General features: G+C 35.3%; 2 protein-coding genes across 9 annotated transcripts in view; one reads left to right on the top strand and one right to left on the bottom strand.

Moving 5' to 3' along the window:
- Window positions 1-1,254: 1,254 nt before the first annotated feature.
- Window positions 1,255-9,646, top strand: LOC139958928 (uncharacterized). Of its 3 annotated transcripts, none has more exons than XM_071956378.1 (5): window positions 1,255-1,406; window positions 2,264-4,026; window positions 4,516-4,635; window positions 4,834-4,948; window positions 5,586-9,646. In XM_071956378.1, exons 2-5 carry the CDS (start codon window positions 2,272-2,274, stop codon window positions 5,693-5,695), a joined length of 2,100 nt encoding a protein of 699 aa, XP_071812479.1. In that variant the 5' UTR covers window positions 1,255-1,406; window positions 2,264-2,271; the 3' UTR covers window positions 5,696-9,646. The 3 variants fall into 3 exon arrangements, with proteins under 3 accessions (XP_071812479.1, XP_071812480.1, XP_071812481.1); XM_071956379.1 differs by having other exon boundaries at window positions 1,270-1,421; XM_071956380.1 differs by lacking the exon at window positions 1,255-1,406 and adding an exon at window positions 1,420-1,549.
- The window catches only part of LOC139958927 (rho GTPase-activating protein 15-like), a 74,530-nt gene continuing 58,078 nt past the window's right edge, over window positions 7,252-23,703 (bottom strand). For all 6 annotated transcript variants that reach the window (XM_071956372.1, XM_071956376.1, XM_071956374.1 and 3 more), the window contains 9 exons: window positions 19,132-19,326; window positions 18,503-18,622; window positions 18,078-18,173; window positions 17,473-17,584; window positions 16,710-16,814; window positions 15,978-16,157; window positions 14,217-14,351; window positions 12,940-13,045; window positions 7,252-12,487 (listed from right to left, as the gene is read on the bottom strand). In XM_071956372.1, coding sequence (XP_071812473.1) covers window positions 12,316-12,487; window positions 12,940-13,045; window positions 14,217-14,351; window positions 15,978-16,157; window positions 16,710-16,814; window positions 17,473-17,584; window positions 18,078-18,173; window positions 18,503-18,622; window positions 19,132-19,326 — 1,221 coding nt within the window. In that variant the 3' untranslated portion in view covers window positions 7,252-12,315. The remainder of the gene's footprint in view (window positions 12,488-12,939; window positions 13,046-14,216; window positions 14,352-15,977; window positions 16,158-16,709; window positions 16,815-17,472; window positions 17,585-18,077; window positions 18,174-18,502; window positions 18,623-19,131; window positions 19,327-23,703) is intronic.

The raw sequence follows: 23,703 nt of genomic DNA, 5'->3' as shown, positions 1-23,703 counted from the left end.
GAGATGCCAAGGTCAGTTGTTTTTTAGGCGGGTGAAAATTGCCTGGTGCTGTTGGTTACGTACACCATCTAAGCGGAGCGCCACCATGAGTTGGCGCGAAGCGTACAAGAAAATTTTGGGATCTTACGGCCCCTCAGATGGCCGGAAACATCACTTCCCGGGTCATCTAAGCTGAATCTATACTGTCTCCATATTTGTATTGTGTCAATTTTTTTTTTCATTCCAGAGGAAAAAATATCTTGAAATAAAAAAAATCTCTGAAATTTTGCGGACGCTGTAGCGTTCACGTGTGTCGTAACGGTATTATTTTTCACGAATCGTATAGGTAACGTTGCTTTCAGCCGGGCATATTTAGCACGATCGGCTTTGAGTAATTTCCGATCCTGGCGGTTCTGAGATAATTCGCATTTTGGTGTGATGAAATGAATTTCACGCTAGCAATGATACACTTTCACATGAAAAACTCTGTGGGCCTACAATGCGGGAGATTCTTCAAAAATGCGGGAGTTTTTTGGAAAATGCGGGAGATTCGGACAGGTGGGCGGGTGAGCGGGAGACGACCCGAAAATGCGGGTGACACCCGCCCAAAGCGGGTGACTTGGCAGCACTGTGTTCCGGGTCCTTCTGTGTCTCGTAATCAAAGTTTCGCATTAACAGAAGAAGGTGCATCATGCAGGCACAGTGCCGTGGGTAGGATAATAGGAAGGGGTGTGGGATACATGGGCAAAGGAGTATGTTTTTGTGTGTCATGTATTATATTTTTTTCGTTCAGGAGTCTTCAGTGCCTGCCTCATACATAGTGTTTCGGACTTAAAGGTACAGTATAGGCCCCAAATTATAGCACGCTATACTTGCTAGAAGTTTTCAAAAGGTACTTTCTTGGAGGTATTTACTGTCCAAATTGTTCTTGGACATTTTTAAGGAACACACAAGATGACTGAATGTCCCAGTTAGGAAAATTTCCTTGCAGGTTGTAATAAAAACAGTTTAAGAATTTTGACCAAATGTGACCATATTTGAATATCTAGCATATTTGGGGCCTATACAGCATACCTCTTTTTGTGACATGAAAAATATAAAATCGGTGATGATTCAACAGGTTTTTTTTTAAATTGTGTTATTAATATAAAAATGCAGGCATGGTATCCTGTACTTATGCTTATAGTTGAAAGCGAATGCCACTGTTGCACCCTCGCAGTTACTATTAGCTTCGTGCAGACTTTGGATAACGCTTTCCCATTGGTTGTGATTGTTTAGTAGAAACGATAGCCAATCAAGAGACACAGCCGCGTACTTTAAATTTTGTTACAGTGTAACAAAGTTTTCATGTATACGCGGAATTGAGAATTTATCTCGAAAAAAATACAAGAAATATTCAGTGAATATTGTTTAGAAACGTCTTAAAGGTACCAATTGAACTAGTTAGTATCTTCTGTTTGAATTTAGCCACGAAATAGTTCTCAACTCGAACCAATACCGGCCAATGTTCATTGTCGTGGAACTGGTATCAGTTACAGTCGCATACACTTACCGTGCAGTTTCACGTACAGTAAGCCTAGTATGAGGCCTAAGCATAACTTAATAATTACTAAAAACTATTAACCGAAGTCAGTACTGTGTTTATTAACTTGGAATCAACTCCTTTTCAAGCTTCCTTTAACGAAGAGAATGTAGAAATCGTTGTGATACATTGTTGTTCTAACTACTTATATTATATAGGCATAGGCTAGATTGTTATTAATTACACCTCTAGTACTACGGTACCTCTAGGTTTACTAGTCATATAGCCTCTGCCCAGACATTAGGCTTGTTGAATGACCGAAATACCGTGACTGAGTCACGCTAGGCGAAACAAACAAAATGAGAATAGAAATAAATTATTAAAAAAGTTGAAAGATAGTTATGTAAACATTGTTTGAAAAATATGGTTGATATTCATTTCCTATCTTCAAGTTCAATGATGATTGTATGACTATGAGATCTAGAGAAAGAGGCACTGTCAGCTTCTTTTCTGGGCCTAGGCTAATTATTGTGTAGAATATGTTGGGAGTGCCTGTGAGAAGGCAACAATTTTGAGATTCTGTTTTAGAAGGTCTGTGACTGTTAGGAGTATGCACGAAGAAATCATGCTATATGATTAAAATGAGTAATTTCAGTATAACCTCAGTTTAAGGGAAGGCAGCATGAACAGTCTTGTAGGTTTACAAATTAACAATGTCATAAACTCACATAACTCACCCATTACTCTTATGTTGTAATTTAGGTAGTCTAATGGATCCCAGCATCAGCAGTGACGATGAAGTCTTCTTTGGCCCTATTTTGGCCAAAGAAGCTAAGAAAGCATCAAAGTTGAGAAGAGCTACACAAGTTTTCATGCCGTCTTTTAGGAAGGACCTGAATGCATCGTCAAGCAGTTCTTCTCAGTGTGAACAAGAAGGTGAGGACTCCTTATCCGATGAAGTGTTTGATGATGTCATGTCAGAAACTGATGTCATAGATAGAGATTGCTTTGAAAATCTAACAACTAATCAAACTGAAAATGACACAGATGCTGCAAGTGTAACAGAGCCAAGTCAAGGGAATATCCAGACACCTCAAAAAGTCTTGAAAAAGCTAAAAGGGGACAGTCCAACTAAGGACTCTCCTCTTCCAAAAATTTTGGAGCTAACCAAGAATGAAAATGATTCAAATGAGAAAAAGGAGTCTCCTTTTCAGAAGAAATCCAAAGCATTGATGGATTTAATTCATAAAACTAGGGAAGAGTGGAGTTCCCCCACTCGCAGTCCTTCATCTGTTAGCATATCTGAAAGTGAAACAAGGTCGCCGTTCAAACGGAAACATATTTCCACACCTTTGGCCAACCATGCATCTCCTTTATTGTATAAGGTACCTAAAGTTTCCTCAAAAGTTGATGGTATCCTGCACAAGGGTGATGAGGATGTTAAAAATGGAAATATTCTAACAGAAGAAAAGGAAAGAGATACTCAATGTAAAGTGCAAAATCAAGCAGAAGTCACTGACATTAATGATTCACATTGTGAGGAACGAAATTCAAATGTTGTTGAAAAACTGTCTGAAGGTACACCAAATGAAGAATGTTCAATAAATCTCTCTTTCACTGAAGTCCAAAATTCAATTTCTGACAATGAACAGGTAGAAAGTGAGGATGTGAAAGAAATAGAATGTGAATCTGAAGAACAGAATTTAAAGCCATGTCAAACCAAGGAAACATTGTCTGGAATTGAAATCAATGATGAGACTAAATGTGATGCGTGTTTGCAAGATTGTTCAGGATTGTGTAAGGATGAGCAATCTTCTAGTGAACACAAGGTTGATACTTTACAGCCTTCGAAGCTATCTGTCTTTGCCCAAGTAAAAGCTGGATCAAATGCAGGTAAATTAAATAATTGCGATCAGTCACATACAAATGTTCCCAGTCTTATAGGTTATACTCCTAGAAATACTGAAGAGTCAGCTAACCAATCATCTCCTCTTAGTAAAGATCTGAATATTCATAACAAAGAAAATTCAGTCATCATATTTCAACAACCAGAGTTCCAAAAGATTGCCAGTGATGAAATCATAGATGCGGTTTCCTGCAAGGATGAGGATGCTCTTGTAGATACTGCTACAGAGGTGAGGGATTTTGGTCTGAATATCCAAGCAAGGGGAATGTCAAGTTCATCACCGGCTCTTTGTGAGTGTTCAAATTTACTGTCAGGAGGTAGACAGCTTACTGCAAGTCCTTGTTATAGCCCAATCACACTGAGAGATAACTCAAGAGTGATGTCACAACACACTTCTGAAAATATGAATGTACATAACAGATCTCCCGTTGACAGTAACTGTTCACTTGGGACTGATGCAATCGGTACCAGCCCACAGATGTGTAACTTCACAAATGGCGAGGTGGATTCTCCTATGTCACTACGAAGGAAACTTCTGGAGCAGAAGAAAGCTCAGCTGATGAGATTAAAACAAGCTAAGGATGAAATGAAACACAGGCTGTTACAAGAAGACAAAAGGGTAAGACAAGCTTGTGATCTCAGTCATATCACAAGAACCTTGTTAGAACTTTTATTGTCAATAAAAATAGGGAAATTGTTCAAACTTAACCACCATAAAGTTGTATAAAAAATGAAACAATAGATTTCTATCACAACTGTACCATCAAGAATATTAGAATTTCATTTTGCTACAATGTTTACTAGGTGTAAAATTGTATCCTCATAAAAGGAATATAAGAAATCAGAAATTTTCAACATTCTAAAATTATGTTGCTATCCTTTAAAAGCAATTTTTTGTCAAAGAAAAATTACAAAGACTATTACAGACAGATGTCGATCACAGTTTGTCAACATTAAGACTCTCCTAAATCCAGCTTGAAGAGAGGTTCTACATGTTTCCATGTTGAATATAAGTCTGCTCTTTTGCTTCTCAGTTCAACCAGTAATTCATTCAATCATTACTTGATGTTTGTTCTTTTCTTTCTTTATCAATCTTTTGATTCGATAGCAATTTAACCAGCGGGTGGAGAACGCACTGGCTTTACAGAGTAATGTGGCTGATTTGGAGGCATTGAGACCTGCAGCAGCTACAATAAACAGAATTGAAGCTTCACCCACAGAAACCTTGGTAAATACATATTAGTTGGATAAGTTATCTAAGGAGTACAATGGTACCAATGCTTGTTTCTCTTTGCTGACATGATGCAGCATGATGGGTGCCATCTTGGAAATAATAATACTAGCTCCAGTAAATGCTTATAGATTGAAGTCAACCTATAGTAAAAGGCTTGCACTAACAATCTCCTTCCACATTTCTTGTCCTCAGGATGACAACAGTTTTGATGAATTGACCAGATTTTATACCTGGAAGAATGCTCAGTTGTTAACAGAGGAGAGTTATACTTGCAGTTCTCCAGAGTCTTTACCGAATGTCAACCAAGGTAGGAAATCATTAGCAAATATAATTACACATCGTTGGTAACACACCAGGGAAGTGGTGCAGACATTTTTTTTTCTATTAAATGGCCTTGCTGACTTGTAATATTTTAATTGTGATAATGTTTAATTACTTATTTAATAATATTATTACTTATTTAATAATATTAAATATGTTAACATTGAAATGTGTTATACAAAAAGATGCTATTATTTTGTTAATAGATTTATATCAGATAGTAGCTTAATGGCTTGTCTCAGTCCTATTTAACATATAACATATGTTACACATCATGCTTAGTATATGTGCAGTGCTTATATTGTATGTGCAGCGCTTATATTGAATGTGCAGTGCTTAAATTGTATGTACAGTGCTTATATTGTATATGCAGTGCTTATATTGTATGTGCAGTGCTTATATTGTATGTGCAGTGCTTAATTTGTATGTGCAGTGCTTATATTGTATGTACAGTGCTTAATTTGTATGTGCAGTGCTTATATTGTATGTGCAGTGATTATATTGTATGTACAGTGAATATATTGTATGTGCAGTGCTTATATTGTATATGTAGTGCTTATATTGTATGTACAGTACGTATATGGTATGTACAGTGCTTACATTGTTTGTGTTTGTTTCTTCAGACAGGCCGCATCTAAGATGGACAAACAACCTCATCACTGAAGTTACAGAATTTTCCAGCCCCAGCAGGCCAACAGTCAGGGGAAGGTCCATTCTGAGTAAGAAGATGTAACATGGTCAGACAAGGATTGGAGCCAGAAAAGCCCTCATACGAAAATAAAATTACTCATGTTTTTGATATTTCTATTGATTTTGGGACAAATCCTTTAGGATACATAATATTCCATAGAATTAGCATAATTCACTGATTTCAATATAAAATATGATCAGCGTGTCAACTAATGAGCTTACGTGGCTTAGTTGCAAATGGCACAACAATTTTAAATATATGAAGTACAGTATGTATGACATGTTAACATATAGCAAGTTAATTTAAAAGTAAAACTAGAAATTTAATGGGTGGTCTGTTGCCATATTTAAGTGCTCCTCAGCATTATGGCTCTTAAATTCCAGCCTCCAGGATATCCCCCAACTTTTGGTATATGTGTATGTGTGATGTGTTTCACAGACTTATTGCAGTCAAACCTAGCAATGTGCAGTACAATCACCAGGGAGTATATATATTGTGTAGTTTTTGGCTTTAGCATTTTATTAATTGCTGCTAGCCTTGGAAAGCCACAATATGAGTCACAGCTCAGAAATCGTATGGGAAGCAGGAATTCAGTAGGTATAACTGTAGCATAACTGTTGATGTCATTTGCAATAGTACAACTACTCAAGAACCACTTTTGATTCAAGAGAGTTTTGTGACAACAGAAGTTGATTGATGATTACTTTTTCTTTAAATACTTGCTGAATGTCATCTGTTGGTGACACTTATGCTGGGGAGGTAACAGACATTCTATTTTGTTGATTAACCATTTTAAGATGTATTTTCTGGGCTGAAACATGATGTAAAGTTTCATATAAACTTGACCAATGCTGCCATGTTGATACTTGTTTTCTTAGGCAGTGTTGTAACAAGTCACATGACTCAAGTCACTAATTTTTAAAAGTGAGTCAAGTGGCTAAAGAATAGGGACTAGTAATGACTTAACTCGATTGTAAACTGACTTGTTACAACTCTGTTCTTATGGAATGGTGTCGATATTCTAAGATAGAGGGAACACATTCAACATATTAAAAAGTTACGGTTGGTGGGAGGTTGTGGGACTAAACATCCCAAATCTGTTCTGAACTGAATAAATATATTAGAATTAATAAATGTGAATGATGTCAGATATATGGGATTAAGGTGTTTGTAATGCAGTGTTAAACCCAGCTGTAATTTATAGCCTTAGAATAGTTTATGGGTTAATTTCTTCATAATAATAATGTCAATGAAATTTTGAAATGTTTAATAGAATAAAAACTTATCAATTTAATATTCCACTGGGTATGACAACTATTACAGAATGTGTTTTAACTTAACATATATGCATAGATTTTCAGATATTGAAATTATTATATTGTAGTAATATAAAACACCATCGACTGAACAGACTCTTCTTTATCTCTTTGCTTGTAATTCTAGAATCAGCTCCCGCTATTTCTGTCAGTTTGGCGTAGTACAGAACCTCTTGAATTCTCACTAATTTTTGTGCATTATGCAAATTAAGTGTGGGATATTAACAAATCAGTTACGTAAAGAGGAGGGGGGGGGGCGGGAAATTAAGGAGCAAGAAATAATTGATGTTCTTTAGCAATGTATTTACAGGCCTCTGTCCATCCAACGGTGATATTTCTTTAATAATTCATTAATATTCATGAATGCAAATATACAATCTCGAGTCATTATGAAAGCATAGCCACGAGTATAAAACATGAAAGAGACAAAACACAAAAACCCTTCAAAACAAGGACTCGGTTTTATCAAAATATGAAATAAATTTGTGTATTAGAAATAAACAAATAAGTAATATATTGCTCCCTTACTTTAAATAATCATAAGCCCTCATGCATATTCACTAGCCATACCATATGTGACAACACACACATTAATCACTACCCTTAATACACACATCACCATATAATCTCATCTCATACCCTACGCTCAGTGTATTTGCCCAAACACCATTCCACTATAACTAGAATAATATCATAATAGTTTTATGAGTAACAACTGACTATACCACCTGCGATGGCTTTCAAGTCATAAAAAACATATAATTAAAGTACTTTTCAACAACACATTTTTATTTTCCACATTTGTATAAACAGGCTTGTTCACCTGCACTGTCTGCCACAAAACTTAATAATAACCCAGCCTTAGCAATGGACATACAAGTTATCACAACTATAAGACTTCACTGTAGTTATGTACGTAAGATTTACAATATTTTTAGAGTCCAGTTGACTAACGAAAAATACCAGCATCACCAGAACAAGTTGCGTGACGGATCTGTGCAATCCATGTATCACGAATATGCATTAATTAAGCAACATGAATAAACATCAAATACATCATAGCAGTAATGTAACCTTTCATGACATGTTTAACACAGACCATATCACCATGAATATTGAAAACTCGTTTACAAACTAACCTAAGTAAATACATATTACTCAGGAGGCTACAAAGCTAATATTCTGTTTTGGCCATACTTCATGTACAAAACATCTATTAGTTGTAACATTTATAGCACCAGATCTAATATCCCTCTTATTTTGTTTTACTTTTCAAATTTCTTTGCTGCTACAAACAGTTTGTTTGTTCATTTCCTTGTCAGATTCAAATTAATCGTTTACTTTTGATCTTGTAAAACTGACCTTGTAAATAATACATCTTGTACATGACCTAAAATATAAATTGATATACAATCATTCTCAAAAAGAGTTTGATATTACTGTTTATGTGGCTACTACTAATTTATTAACTAACACTTGGTTTTTAGTCGCCAAGCTTTATATTTAGGTGACTTTCCTTCAGAAGTACTTGTGATATGTCAAGCCTCAGTCATGTAAAAAATATTAACCATCTGTATCATCAAACCAAATTAAATCAATTTCAACTTATATTTCCCGGAAATATGATAAGTCCTTCCTTCATAGTTTCATCTTATTCAGGTTGTAGATTAGGACTAGATGGTGATATATAAAACGGATGAAATCCACCCAGGGAGTCAAACATGTTTCTCTGCTGGTATATGAGAATAATATAACAGCACCCACCAGTACCATATTAAATTACTACAACACAAATCTACACACAGAAACACATGAAAATTTGGCACAATTTTCTTTTTATCCTTTATCTCACTTTACACTCAAATCTTTATACTACAATGTGGAAGATATTTTCATATGTTGTTCAAAACCAAACATGTAAGTACAGAACCTTGAAAATGACAAATAGTTGAGACACTTATCCAAGCAAACTCATAGTTTACCTCTAACAAAATCAAGATTGTCACTGAGGGTAGACCTTTGGGGGGGGGGGGGGCACAGCTGGACTGCTGATATAATCCCCTATCATGAATCTTAGACAAAACAAGTATTGGTCAGTTTTACACAGGTAATCTTGGTCCAGAATTGCACAGAATGTAATTGTTAATTAGGAATGATAGACTTGGTTACTCTTTTGAATCATCCACTAACACAACGATCACGTTAGCTTGAACTCCTTCCCCTCTCCAAACACCCTTCCCTCTCCAACCCCCATCCAACAAACCCCTTTAAGAACATTTTTGTGTTCTTTTGTAAGCCACTAAAGACTATCTCAGTCATACTTCCTACAAGTAAAATGGGTTTAATTTTTATTAAATTTCCCTTCAAAAGTAGTAATCATAACAAGCTACAGGAATTATTTGAAAGATTAAATTACAATCTCCATCAAACTTGTTCCAGATATTTACTTGAACTAAAACTGAGGAAGCTCACTGATCTTATAATCAGCTCTACAAACATTATTCTTGTTCCTCTGATATATAAAAATATAAATGAAAATCGCATATACCAAATGAATCTTCAGAAATAATAATATTCAAGTTACTTCAAATAAAAGAAGATAAAATTAAACAAATATTTTGTGCTACTGTTACGTATATCAAAATAGAAAATAATTTTTAACAAATTCAATAGAAATTCATGATTGCCACTTAAATATGATTTATCACCAACAAGCTATCTTATTGCTTACCATAGCTTAACTTGTAATATCATCTCCCAACAGACCACTCTCTCAAGCAGTGAATATAAACAGTTTCCTCTCTTGCTCTTCATTTAATTCAGCTGACCGGGAGAAAGTCTTGGAGGGTGGGAAAAAGAGGGGGGGGGGTGTTAGGGTGGATGAGCCCTTAGGGTCCATGGGTAGATTTGTCATACAGACATGGACCTTATTTAGCAATAGGAAAATTAACTAGCTGAAGTTATTCCCTGACTGTAGGAATGTCTCACTATACAGAAGATACCCTGCAACACCAAGGGTTGGCTTCAATCAAACGGTTAATTAACCTTACAAAGGTGATGCCAAAACTGTCATGTAGAGGTAAGAATCCTAAAGACTTCTTTCAGATAAAAACAGAAATACAAACATAACAAATAACATTTCCAAGTTTCAGGATCTGCTTTGTTTGGAGAGCATCTCTCCCTATTATCTTCAAATTTAAATTATTCCCAGAATCCTCTATAGCTACAAAGAGAGGGAGAGAGAGTGTCTCTCTTCTAGAAACGATTAAAAATCTTTCCAAAGTGTGCATTTGAGTTCTGCTGAGGTAGAGGATGCTACTTTTAGACTCATTCTTGGTCCAGAGTTAAAAGAAAGAAAGTACTAACATATGCCTGAAAAATTTGCTACTTATGATGATATATCCCAAACAATTGAGTCAGAAGCCAATACAACCCCATGCTAAGACCCTTAGTAAAAACCAATACAACTCTATGCTAAGACCCTTAGTAATTCACCTGATCATGTTTGATGCATTTAAGGTCATGACTTATATTTTCATGTTTTTGAAAATGCAGCTGCATTCCCTATTCTTAACAACTAAAGTTTGTTCTTTTATGGTTACTTTACATTCTTATAACTTCATAAATATTGCAGCCAGCAAATGTATTTTTTAAATTGTCAGATCTACCTGACCATTAACCACTTTCATCCAAATGTATCATGCAGTCAGTTTAATGAAAGATGTGTACTACAGATAAATCTCACAAAGCTAACAAAGCCTTTATTATTTGGTCTGCCAATAGATTCTAGTCCCACACAAAGTTTACATTATTGGCCCTATCAAATGTTACAATTTTGGTAAATTTCCCCACATTCCACTGGCATAAATGAGTCTGATTTCTCAAATGTCTTCTATAGAATCAAAAGAAACAATTGATTTCTTACATTCTTATTTAAGATACAAACATTCAAAACGATGTTTGTAATGTAGATTCATCAATCTTTGTTTTGACATTCAAAATTGCTCTATTTTAGTATAAACCATTTTTTTTTTATCCAAGTTCATTCATTTCTCCCAATCTCTGCAAGACCATGAACAGAATAAGAAGACATAAAGTATATAAATTCCACTGTTCAATCACACTAGAACCAATACTCTTATCAATACAAATCTTTCCATTCTCTCTCTCGTCACATTTTTCACACAAGTATAAAAACTGCCATCAGCTGCTCATGAGGTTGGAATATTTCTACAATCAGAACCCCTCCCATGTTTGACTACAAAAACACAAATAACAGAAGTATATAAAACATTCACAATCTGACATATTCTCACAAAGTTAACATTTTCTTTGATCGTGCCAGTGGATGATAACATTATTTATCTTTCAACAAGATTTCATGACTTGAAATCACCCTGCAGATCTCTCTTCCATTGCAACAGTTATTGTTAGAAAGATTACTTCCTATCTGGGGGCAATATCTTTATGATATAACCTTGTGTTTTCACCAAGCCAAGAAAGGATCAACAGACACTGCATCCTTAATTTGATAATGTAAACCAGTCAAAGGCACATTAGGATCGACCAGAAACAGGGAGCCAGAAGTACTGCTTAATATCCAGAAGCAAACATGCCAGGAGCCCACAGATAATGAAGCCGCTCGTACCAAGAAATATTTACACATGGAGATAATCAGTATTGTGCATGCAAGAAATATTTACAAGTTTATACCTACAAAAGATGATGGCAGATTTTGTCATCTTTACCCAACCACACACATTACACTGTCATTTCAAGGCAACCCTGCCTGACCGGAAACAAACCTAACAAAGTCTGCAAGGAGAGAGGATGTCACCTCTAACGACAACAAATCTGTCTTTGAATGTCCAGGAATGGATACAGTACTTGTAAAACATCAGGCACTATTTATGGATGTCCTTCTAGAGACAAAACAACACCCTCTGTGCTGTCCTTCCACTATTTATGGAAGAGCTTCTGGAGACGAAGCAACACCCCCTGTGTTGTCCTTCCACTATTTATGGATGTCCACCCTCTGTGCTGTCCTTCCACTATTTACGGATGTCGTCCTGGAGAACAAGCAACACCCTCTGTTGTCCTTCCACTATTTACGGATGTCCAGTCTAAAGACGAAGCAACACCCTAAGTGCTGTCTGTCCTCTATATCCCTTGTCTGTCCTCTATATCCCTTGGCTGTCCTCTATATCCCTTGTCTGTCCTCTATAACCCTTGTCTGTCCTCTATAACCCTTGCATGAACTGAATTCACTGTCTCAGGTCTTTGACATAATTTTTACCAGTCTCTGAAAAACTTATAATTGAATCACAGGAATGAAGAATGTTTCCATCATCGAAATATCTGTTCATGGTCCGTTAAGATAAGCTCTATTAGGCGATTTTGAAGAACTAAATTGGTAGCTAGGTTGAAAGACTCATTCTTGGACCACATGAGTGTTGGGCCAAACACAATGGCAATGTTCTGGGCTTTCATTCTATTCTTTTCTCCTTGTTCTATGACTCTGTAAAGAAAATTAACATCTTTTAATATTTAACTTACATGCAAGTTCTATAATAATTTAAATAAAGTTTTAATTTTCCTATGGAAAGCAAAACATCAACTACTTAGCCTGGAAATACACTTTTCATGGCTTTTGAAGCTTTAATGAAGAAAAAAAAACTGAAGGACTTTCAATCACCATGACACTGGCCAAATGGACTTCATTCCTTGGTAGCTCACAAATAAAAAAGCAATGATGGAATTGACATGAATTACAAAGAATTAAATGAATGAATTCAGGTTAACTATGAGCAATTCCCTGCTTAAATGAAGGCAAAGCCAAAGTTAGTCATAGACCTGTCACAAAGGCCCATCCAAGAGCTGCTTGTATGGCATGGCTAGAGAATAATTGCAGTATTTATGCACGTTTTTTGACAAGTTTTGGTTGTCATAATATGCAATGAAAATGGTTACCTTTGAAAGTGAGCGAAGAGTGTGTAGATTGTGTCCTTGTGTTCTTTGGGCAGCCCATGTAACAGCTCTCGTAATCTCTTGATCCTAGATTTGGTGTCATTGTTTGCTATTGGGTACAGGAAGACATAATCACTGATAAATTAATACATAAATAGTATCATTGGTTGAGTGTTGTCACTTACGGCTGGAAGGATCACCTGTACTATCCAACCAGACATCAAAATATGCAATAAATAACTTAAAAACATGTAATAATGTTGTATCACATTTGGCTAGTAGTATAACACAATATGCTATAACAAGTATTCATGCTATATAGTATACCATATAACAAACCAGCAGAGTATCTTACCACTGGTTGATATGTACATACATAATAACTAACCAGTGCAATATGTTATAGTCGTTGTGTACATACAAAATAACTAACCAGTGCAATATGTTAAAGTCCTTGTGTACATACATAATAACTAACCGATGCAATATGTTATAGTCATTGTGTACATATAAAGTAACTTACCAGTGCAATATGTTATAGTCGTTGTGTACATACATAATAACTAACCAGTACAGTATGTTACAGCTCGTTGTCGTGTACATACATCATAACAAACCAGTAAAGTGTGTTACACATGGTTGTTACACTAGGGAGGGAGATGGGGGTATTTGTGATCCACAGGAACATGTCTAGTCTTACTAGCAAGGTTATATATTTAACTTGTACTATTCCCACAAACATCGCCTTTGTTACTTTCTCCCTGCACACTTCATTCCTTGCCAATATTGTACTTAATGGAACTGCTGACACTTTATTTATGTTTGTAAGATGCCTGTTGAACCTATCATAGACAAAATAGGTGAATGTAATAGGTAGTTATTGGACTTACTGGAACATTGGATGAACCTATCATAGGCATCATAGGTGAATGTTATAGGTAGTTATTGGACTTACTGGAACATTGGATGAACCTATCATAGGCATCATAGGTGAATGTTATAGGTAGTTATTAGACTTACTGGAACATTGGATGAACCTATCATAGGCATCAAAGGTGAATGTTATAGGTAGTTATTGGACTTAATGGAACATTGGATGAACTTATCATAGGCATCAAAGGTGAATGTTATAGGTAGTTATTGGACTTACTGGAACATTGGTTGGACCTATCATAGGCATCATAGGTGAATGTTATAGGTACTTATTGGACTTACTGGAACATTGGATGAACCTATCATAGGCATCAAAGGTGAATGTTATAGGTAGTTATTGGACTTACTGGAACACTGGATGAACCTATCATAGGCATCATAGGTGAATAAAGGTTCCGGCAACTCCCGGAAAAAGAGTTTGAGGGAACCAGCGATGACATGAATGTCACTCCAAGGTGAATTGTTCAGGTTGACTGGTTTCTCTGTAAGCAAGATTGATACAGAATAAAAATTTAAAAAGCTCCATTTTATAGGTTTTACAATTATATCAATGAAGATAATCATAGTAGTAATCCTCCTTGATTACCTATGATTCCTTATGTTTTTACACTTCAGTTGCTAAGAGTTTCACTTTCTATTCAAGGGTAGGGTATAATATAATGAATTGAAAGAGAAAACTGTCTTAATATTATTACATCCTATTTATTATATCCTATTATGACATTCTTGTATTGACATTTTATGACAGAAACAAAACAAAGCATAATGAAGGTATGTACCATACACACTACAGTAGACAGATATGAAACCTTTCTCTACATATAAAACATTCCAAATAAACCACTAACATAGGATATCAGAATAGGTTCAAAATATGTCTTCTAACATGTGAAGATGCTTTGGCATGCAGAGTATTATTTTGTCCCCTATTTAAATACAGGAGTTAGTTACATACAACTTTGCATACTTTAGGTGTCCTTTCCAGTTGTTCTATTTTTACAATTCTTTTTCATCTCTCAAGTGAACATGTTAAACTTGAAAATAAACCAACATAGCTTTTGAAGGAAATGGCTGATTGTATATAATTGCTATGTTTATAATTAAGGTGAACAGTTGCTGAGAGTTTTGCTTTCTATTCAAGGGTAGCGTTTACTATAATGAATTAAAAAATTAAAATAAAAGTTCAAATATGTCTACTAACATGTGAAGTTGCTTTGGCATGCAATGCCATAGTTAGAATTTTGTCCCCACACTGTAATTCCACTTACCCTGGTCCACCTCCAACCGTAACTTAGCATATTACTGCAACCTCTATGTAGTCCACTTACCCTGGTCCACCTCCAACCGTAACTTAGCATATTACTGCAACCTCTATGTAGTCCACTTACCCTGGTCCACCTCCAACCGTAACTTAGCATATTACTGCAACCTCTATTTAGTCCACTTACCCTGGTCCACCTCCAACCGTAACTTAGCATATTACTGCAACCTCTATGTAGTCCACTTACCCTGGTCCACCTCCAACCGTAACTTAGCATATTACTGCAACCTCTATGTAGTCCACTTACCCTGGTCCACCTCCAACCGTAACTTAGCATATTACTGCAACCTCTATTTAGTCCACTTACCCTGGTCCACCTCCAACCGTAACTTAGCATATTACTGCAACCTCTATGCAGTCCACTTACCCTGGTCCACCTCCAACCGTAACTTAGCATATTACTGCAACCTCTATGTAGTCCACTTACCCTGGTCCACCTCCAACCGTAACTTAGCATATTACTGCAACCTCTATGTAGTCCACTTACCCTGGTCCACCTCCAACCGTAACTTAGCATATTACTGCAACCTCTATTTAGTCCACTTACCCTGGTCCACCTCCAACCGTAACTTAGCATATTACTGCAACCTCTATGCAGTCCACTTACCCTGGTCCACCTCCAACCGTAACTTAGCATATTACTGCAACCTCTATGTAGTCCACTTACCCTGGTCCACCTCCAACCGTAACTTAACATATTACTGCAACCTCTATGTAATCCACTTACCCTGGTCCACCTCCAACCGTAACTTAGCATATTACTGCAACCTCTATTTAGTCCACTTACCCTGGTCCACCTCCAACCGTAACTTCTGAATCATTGACAGGTTACCGCTGACACGATAAATGCCATCAACTTCTAATCCTCGGTTATCAATTGCTTCGATACAGCTAAGAATAAAACTTGGTACTGTGCTTTTTTCTTTATGACATAGCTCCACTAATCTTTTTCCAAACACATTTTCCTCTGAGGAGAACAAAAATAATACATTGTGAAAAGCAGAGAAAAGTAGAACAGTGAAATTTTAAGGACTGAGTATGAATTGAGGAACTCGACTGACATTCATAACAAAAAGATGGTGACTTTTAATCAAACTATTTCTGTTTGTGCATTTAGAAAAGAGTATATTTTTGATTCATATTTTATACAATTTACTATCTTTCTTAATCTCAAAAACATAATGAAAAAAGGTTTCAGTGTTTCCAACTCTGAAAAAAACACTGAAAGAAATTAATAGCTGTTTACATCTGTTTTAAAAAATCAATATGAAATTATAATTTCAACTTGGAATATCATCAAAAAGATCATCCAAATTCAATTCCACCGGTTGCTCTGATGAAGACTCACTCAACAGTGCCATTTCACATGGCATTAATTTATGTTTGGATGTCTGCAACTCCAGACACACATTGTAAGTGGACACAAGCTACCAATCACTATTAAGTTACACCACAATCACCATGGCAACGTCCCAACGTATTGTAAAGTTTGACATCGTATAGTGTTAATGAAACGTACCTTTCAGGATTCCTTTCTCCTTCAGATATTCGGGGTTTGGTCTCTTAGTAATAAAACTTTTCAGCTTGTCTTTGATCTTGGATTTGCTGATACTCTTTAAGAAGTCTGTTGGAAGTCGAGAGCAGCAATAGAACTTAGAATAATTAATGCATGTTTCTCACTCCAAAGCAAACTGCTGATGATATTAGCTGGCTAACAAAGGATGAGATAGCTAATATAAAATAGAGATAGCTAACATAATATAGAGATACTGTAGCTAAGATAATATAGAGATAGCTAAGATAATATAGAGATAGCTAACATAACATAGAGATAGTTAATATGAAATAGAGATAGCTAACGTAATATATAGATACTGTAGCTAACATAATATATAGCTAGCTTACATAATATAGAGATAGCTAATATTAAATAGAGATAGCTAATATAAATAGTGATAGCTAACATTATATATAGATACTGTAGCTAACATAATATATAGCTAGCTAACATCATATAGAGATAGCTAATATAAAATAGCAATAGCTAACTTCATATAGAGATAGCTAACATATAATAAAGAGATAGCTGATAGTATAGATCATCAAAACATAAGAAGGCGAATCTGTTGTTTTCTTGACACCAATTAATAAATATTTATGGAGTCAACATTGCAGGAAACAAATAAAGAAGATACATTAAACCACACAGGTATATAAATCTTGCTATTTATTATTATTTACCAAGAACAGGGTTTTGATTTTGCTTTCAATTCTAAACTCACCTGTCTCAGCATTTTCCCTGATAGGTGATTTTGGTATTTTGCCCTTCCCCTCTGGACTATCTGGGAAAATGTCTCCTTTATTGGATTGTGAAAAGAGACGCTGATTTGGACCCTACAAAGTGAAATAAAGAAGAGTTCACAATTAAGCACTGAAATTAATATAAGATAATAAACATTCATTATCAATCAGTGATGTGTAACCAATCCAGCCATCATACTTTATCTGGCATGATGGCTGGTAGTAACCTACTTCTAAATCAACTATTACTCCGGTAATGATTTCATTTTCACTGTTATCTGGTTTCAAGCAGCCAGTTGCTTCTGTAACCTAACATGTATTATTAGATAGATGTGAATATGAACTGTAAAGTAACTTTGTTGCATACGTAGGTGTCATAAGACATACTTTACCTGATGAAAGTCAGTTTATTTGCTTGGAAGTTTCCACCTACCACACTTTAAAGCAAACCTAACAGAGACTAAGTCTACAAATATTCACCAATAAAATGTCTTGGTCAGTCATTTGCACAAATTACCAGCTGACTGCAGTAGTTTGGGCAATAGGAAGTATTTGTCTGAATGGAGCTGGTTTCAGTTTGACTTACCAATGCTCTGATACCGTTATTAATTGCTTGGAACCACTGTAAACAATCCTCCTCTGTCTCTCCCTGTACTAGAATCTCGTTTGCTGGTAGGTCCAGCTGAAAAATTGAAATGTAATGTAAATATGGTTATCAAGAAACGCAAATGACAAATGAAGAAAAACATATTGAAAGGGTTTTTGACATGCTTATTCATTTTTATTTTATGTTGTATATTATGGTTTGTGCCTAATGCTGCAACAAGCTTTTGCTAAGCTATTGATTTTGTTCACACACTGCTTAATATAATGACTGTTGTGTTCAAACCAGCATTTGACTGCAAGCTATGACACACCTCAGACTGGGAAGAAGTTTCTGGTTTTATTTCATCAAATTTCCCAAATCCAAATGCAGAACTGAATATAAAACCCAATGAATTGAGGTCATACCTCAAAAGCAAATTTCCGTCCAAGCTTTGCTCTCTCATTCTTTGGCCACTTCAGTTCAGCACCATAGAGTTCAAATGTGTAGTCTGGGGGACCAGTTGGTGATGAACCATTGTTTCCCTTCTGAAAATTTCACATCGTTAGAGACATTTTTCATGATTCAATCCACTCAAAATCATTGTGGTAAATGCTATAACTTGTGATAATATTATGATGACCATTAAAAGGACTAACACATTTATTTCTTGTTTCTGGACAGAATGGAGGAGGGAGGGGAGGTTGGAGGGTGAGGAGGTTAATTACAATTTTTAGTTTAAAGAAACAATTGCAGATATTAAGTTTCTTGTGCACAACAGTCATGGATCATGTCTTCTGGTAGATTGTATCTCCAAACTTCATCAATCATCCCACCAATTAACTTTTGACCAATCACCAGTCCGCATCCTAACACAGTCAAGACACAAAACGTCACATCCTCTGCCAGGATATAAGTAACTGATACAATTAAAGGAGGAATTGTAGAAGGTTAATAATCATTATTTCCCTGTATGAGATAACCATCTGCATCCTCTCAACCTCTAGTAATCTTAATTCATCTGTTTGCTGCAAGCACATTTATCACCTACACTTACCTCTACATTTTTGATATCCTTGTAAAAACTGAGCTTGGATCCTATCAAGGTTGTGTAACAGGGAACCCACTTTGGCTTCACCTTCTTGCCATTTTCTGTCAGTTTTAACTTTGAAAGGATGCCTTCCTTCTCTAGAGGAATGGCCTCTGGTGAGATGTCTTCTACTGAATCTGAATACCTCCTGCTTGATACATTCTGTTCAGGGTGGAGAATGTCAAATCAAGAATTAGTTCATCAATAATGGAAAGGATCATGTGATAATTATTAAACTGGAATAATTCTAAGAGAATAATTAAATCATGTGAAGGAAGTAAACATGATAACTGATACTATGTAAACTATATACTGTAGTACATACCATACAGAACACTATGTTAACTAAATAGTACATACCATATTGTACATAGCATGTTGTAAACTATATAGTATATACCATACAGAGCACTATGTAAACTATATAGTACATACCATACAGAGCACTATGTAAACTATATAGTACATACCATAGAGAGCACTATGTAAACTATATAGTACATACCATACAGAGCACTATGTAAACTATATAGTACATACCATAGAGAGCACTATGTAAACTATATAGTACATACCATACAGAGCACTATGTAAACTATATAGTACATACCATACAGAACACTATGTATACTATATAGTACATACCATAGAGAGCACATTGTAAACTATATAGTACATACCATAGAGAGCACTATGTAAACTATATAGTACATACCATAGAGAGCACTATGTAAACTATATAGTACATACCATACAGAGCACTATGTAAACTATATAGTACATACCATACAGAGCACTATGTAAACTATATAGTACATACCATACAGAACACTATGTATACTATATAGTACATACCATAGAGAGCACATTGTAAACTATATAGTACATACCATACAGAGCACTATGTAAACTATATAGTACATACCATAGAGAGCACTATGTAAACTATATAGTACATACCATACAGAGCACTATGTAAACTATATAGTACATACCATACAGAACACTATGTATACTATATAGTACATACCATAGAGAGCACATTGTAAACTATATAGTACATACCATAGAGAGCACATTGTAAACTATATAGTACATACTATAGAGAGCACATTGTAAACTATATAGTACATACCATACAGAGCACGTTGTAAACTATATAGTACATACCATACAGAGCACGTTGTAAACTATATAGTACATACCATACAGAGCACTATGTAAACTATATAGTACATACCATACAGAGCAAAATGTAAACTATATAGTACATACCATACAGAGCACGTTGTAAACTATATAGTACATACCATACAGAGCACATTGTAAACTATATAGTACATACCATACAGAGCAAAATGTAAACTATATAGTACATACCATACAGAGCACGTTGTAAACTATATAGTACATACCATACAGAGCACGTTGTAAACTATATAGTACATACCATAGAGAGCACTATGTAAACTATATAGTACATACCATATAGAGCACGTTGTAAACTATATAGTACATACCATACAGAGCACGTTGTAAACTATATAGTACATACCATACAGAGCACTATGTAAACTATATAGTACATACCATACAGAACACTATGTATACTATATAGTACATACCATACAGAGCACTATGTAAACTATATAGTACATACCATACAGAGCAAAATGTAAACTATATAGTACATACCATACAGAGCAAAATGTAAACTATATAGTACATACCATACAGAGCACTATGTAAACTATATAGTACATACCATACAGAGCAAAATGTAAACTATATAGTACATACCATACAGAGCACGTTGTAAACTATATAGTACATACCATACAGAGCACATTGTAAACTATATAGTACATACCATACAGAGCAAAATGTAAACTATATAGTACATACCATACAGAGCACGTTGTAAACTATATAGTACATACCATACAGAGCACGTTGTAAACTATATAGTACATACCATAGAGAGCACTATGTAAACTATATAGTACATACCATATAGAGCACGTTGTAAACTATATAGTACATACCATACAGAGCACGTTGTAAACTATATAGTACATACCATACAGAGCACTATGTAAACTATATAGTACATACCATACAGAACACTATGTATACTATATAGTACATACCATACAGAGCACTATGTAAACTATATAGTACATACCATACAGAGCAAAATGTAAACTATATAGTACATACCATACAGAGCACTATGTAAACTATATAGTACATACCATAGAGAGCATGTTGTAAACTATATAGTACATACCATACAGAGCACGTTGTAAACTATATAGTACATACCATACAGAGCACTATGTAAACTATATAGTACATACCATACAGAGCACTATGTAAACTATATAGTACATACCATACAGAGCACGTTGTAAACTATATAGTACATACCATACAGAGCAAAATGTAAACTATATAGAACATACCATACAGAGCACTATATAGTATGTATGTGCATGTATGTATATTAGATCCATGTATTTTAGATCCTTCAAGCAGGAACTCGCGAAGAAGCCTCATTGGCTTATCAAAGCCGCAAGCCGACTGAAGTCAGTCTCTAACATTCATGATTATGAATTGTCAACTACTCTGGAACTGGACAACATACATTAATCTTGGAGTGACTCTTGGAGTACAGTAATCTTGGAGTACATTACTCTTGCAGTACATATCATACTGACAAAGCTTTTTATTGTTACCTGTTTATCTGTAGAATAATGCATGTTAATAGCTTCTAGCACTTAAAGTATAGGGGAGACATGATGTAATGACATTCTAACATGAACTGTCAGGATTATAGGTGAGAGGGTTGGAGGGGGAGTGGGGAGGGTAATGTAACCTGTGGTTGATTACTGCAATGCAATGGAGACTGCTCAATGGTTAGTCATGGAATTCCTGTATAGTTTTCAAGTAAAAGAGGACAAAGGAGATGGAAGGAGGGGAATGGAAAGTGGAACGAGCAAGAGGGAAGAGAGAGGAGCTGTAATACATAGAACAAGATGAGGAGACGGAAGAATTATTTAATGACTTACAATATTTAGGCAAATGGAGATAGATCCGCCTATTTTATAAACATAAATGTGGATCCCAAGTAATAAGTTAAGTATTTATTCATGAGCACCAAACCTGCACATACAATATAGATTATTAAAATCTACAGGATCTACAATGACATATGGTCTAGTCCCTAACAACAGTAGATTTGTGATTATTAAACCATGTAATAAATTATACTGGAGTTTGTCTACCTTTAAGTCAGTACATGATATATAGTCATCTACAATATTACACTCACTACAACATTTAACAATTAAAGAAGGTGTGAGAAAATCACTATTGGAAACCACAATTCATACATAATGGTTTGGAAAGAAGAAGCTTTGTTTTAGTCATGTGACTTTTTATGTTGACTTTTTTTTTAAGTACCCACTTGAATACAGCAAATAATTAGCAGACATCTTCTTCCGATTGCATGGCATATATCCTAGTAAATGAGTAATGACAGAGCCCATGAACACAGGTTGAAGCAGTATGTCATTGAATTTTAATGTGGCTTTGTTTGTTTACAAGGACTTTGAAACTGTGATTGATGTGATTGTGTTTTGTTTCTCCATGAGTGGCAATGATACTCATTTCTTATGTTATATATTGTTTGCTTCATGTCATTATCTCAACAAGGTTATTAGCAAGAAATACTAGTAGCTTATAATGCTAGGTGTATCCAGGTCACATGACCTGAGCTCAACTAAACAGGAGAATGTGTTAAGAAAGTGATACAGTCACTGTGTGTAATTGTTTGCTTGAATACATACATACAAAAATGCATACATACGAACATGTATCAGCGTCTATAGCGTAGTTGGTTAGGGTGTCCGCATATGAAGCGGGACACCCCGGATCAAATTCTTAAGGTTGGAAGTTAATTCACTGTTCTGGATTTTTCAACTCATAAATGAAAAATAGTCTTTGTGGACAGTTATTTGTTAAAGTCAAACTGCCAAAACATTACTATGTTGCCTAGCTGCAATTGAGATCTGTTAAGTAACAGTCATATGGACAGACTTAATCATAGAAAGGTTCAACTTAGGATATAATGTTAACAGACAAGCTAGGCCAAAGCCTGTGTGACATTCAACCAATACATGAACTTGTTGTTGTATTATTCTTATTCAATGACAGAAATGATAGAGTTAGTCTTTCAGCGATTACTAACAGATTGTATAAATCTCTGCTTCCTGCTATCATGGGTGACAGGTACAACTGTCCTTAAATTTCATCTACCAAACTACAAAGTCAATGCATTGTGAGTCATGCTGTAATCAACACAGGTGTAGCAATATATTCACCTCTATGTACCTCTGTACATAAACAAAGTCTGGATGATAAAATAACATTTAGACCTGATTAGATGGAGGACCGGAGCTCTCAGTGTAGCTAAATGATGGATAATGGAAATAATGAGGAAGACTGTAGTGATATGCAAGTATACCTATAACTAGG

The sequence above is a fragment of the Apostichopus japonicus genome, chromosome 18 (assembly GCF_037975245.1).
Source record: "Apostichopus japonicus isolate 1M-3 chromosome 18, ASM3797524v1, whole genome shotgun sequence".
Taxonomy (NCBI): domain Eukaryota; kingdom Metazoa; phylum Echinodermata; class Holothuroidea; order Aspidochirotida; family Stichopodidae; genus Apostichopus; species Apostichopus japonicus.
The sequence above is the reverse complement of the archived record's forward strand: the minus strand, read 5'-3'. Positions and strand labels throughout refer to the sequence as shown.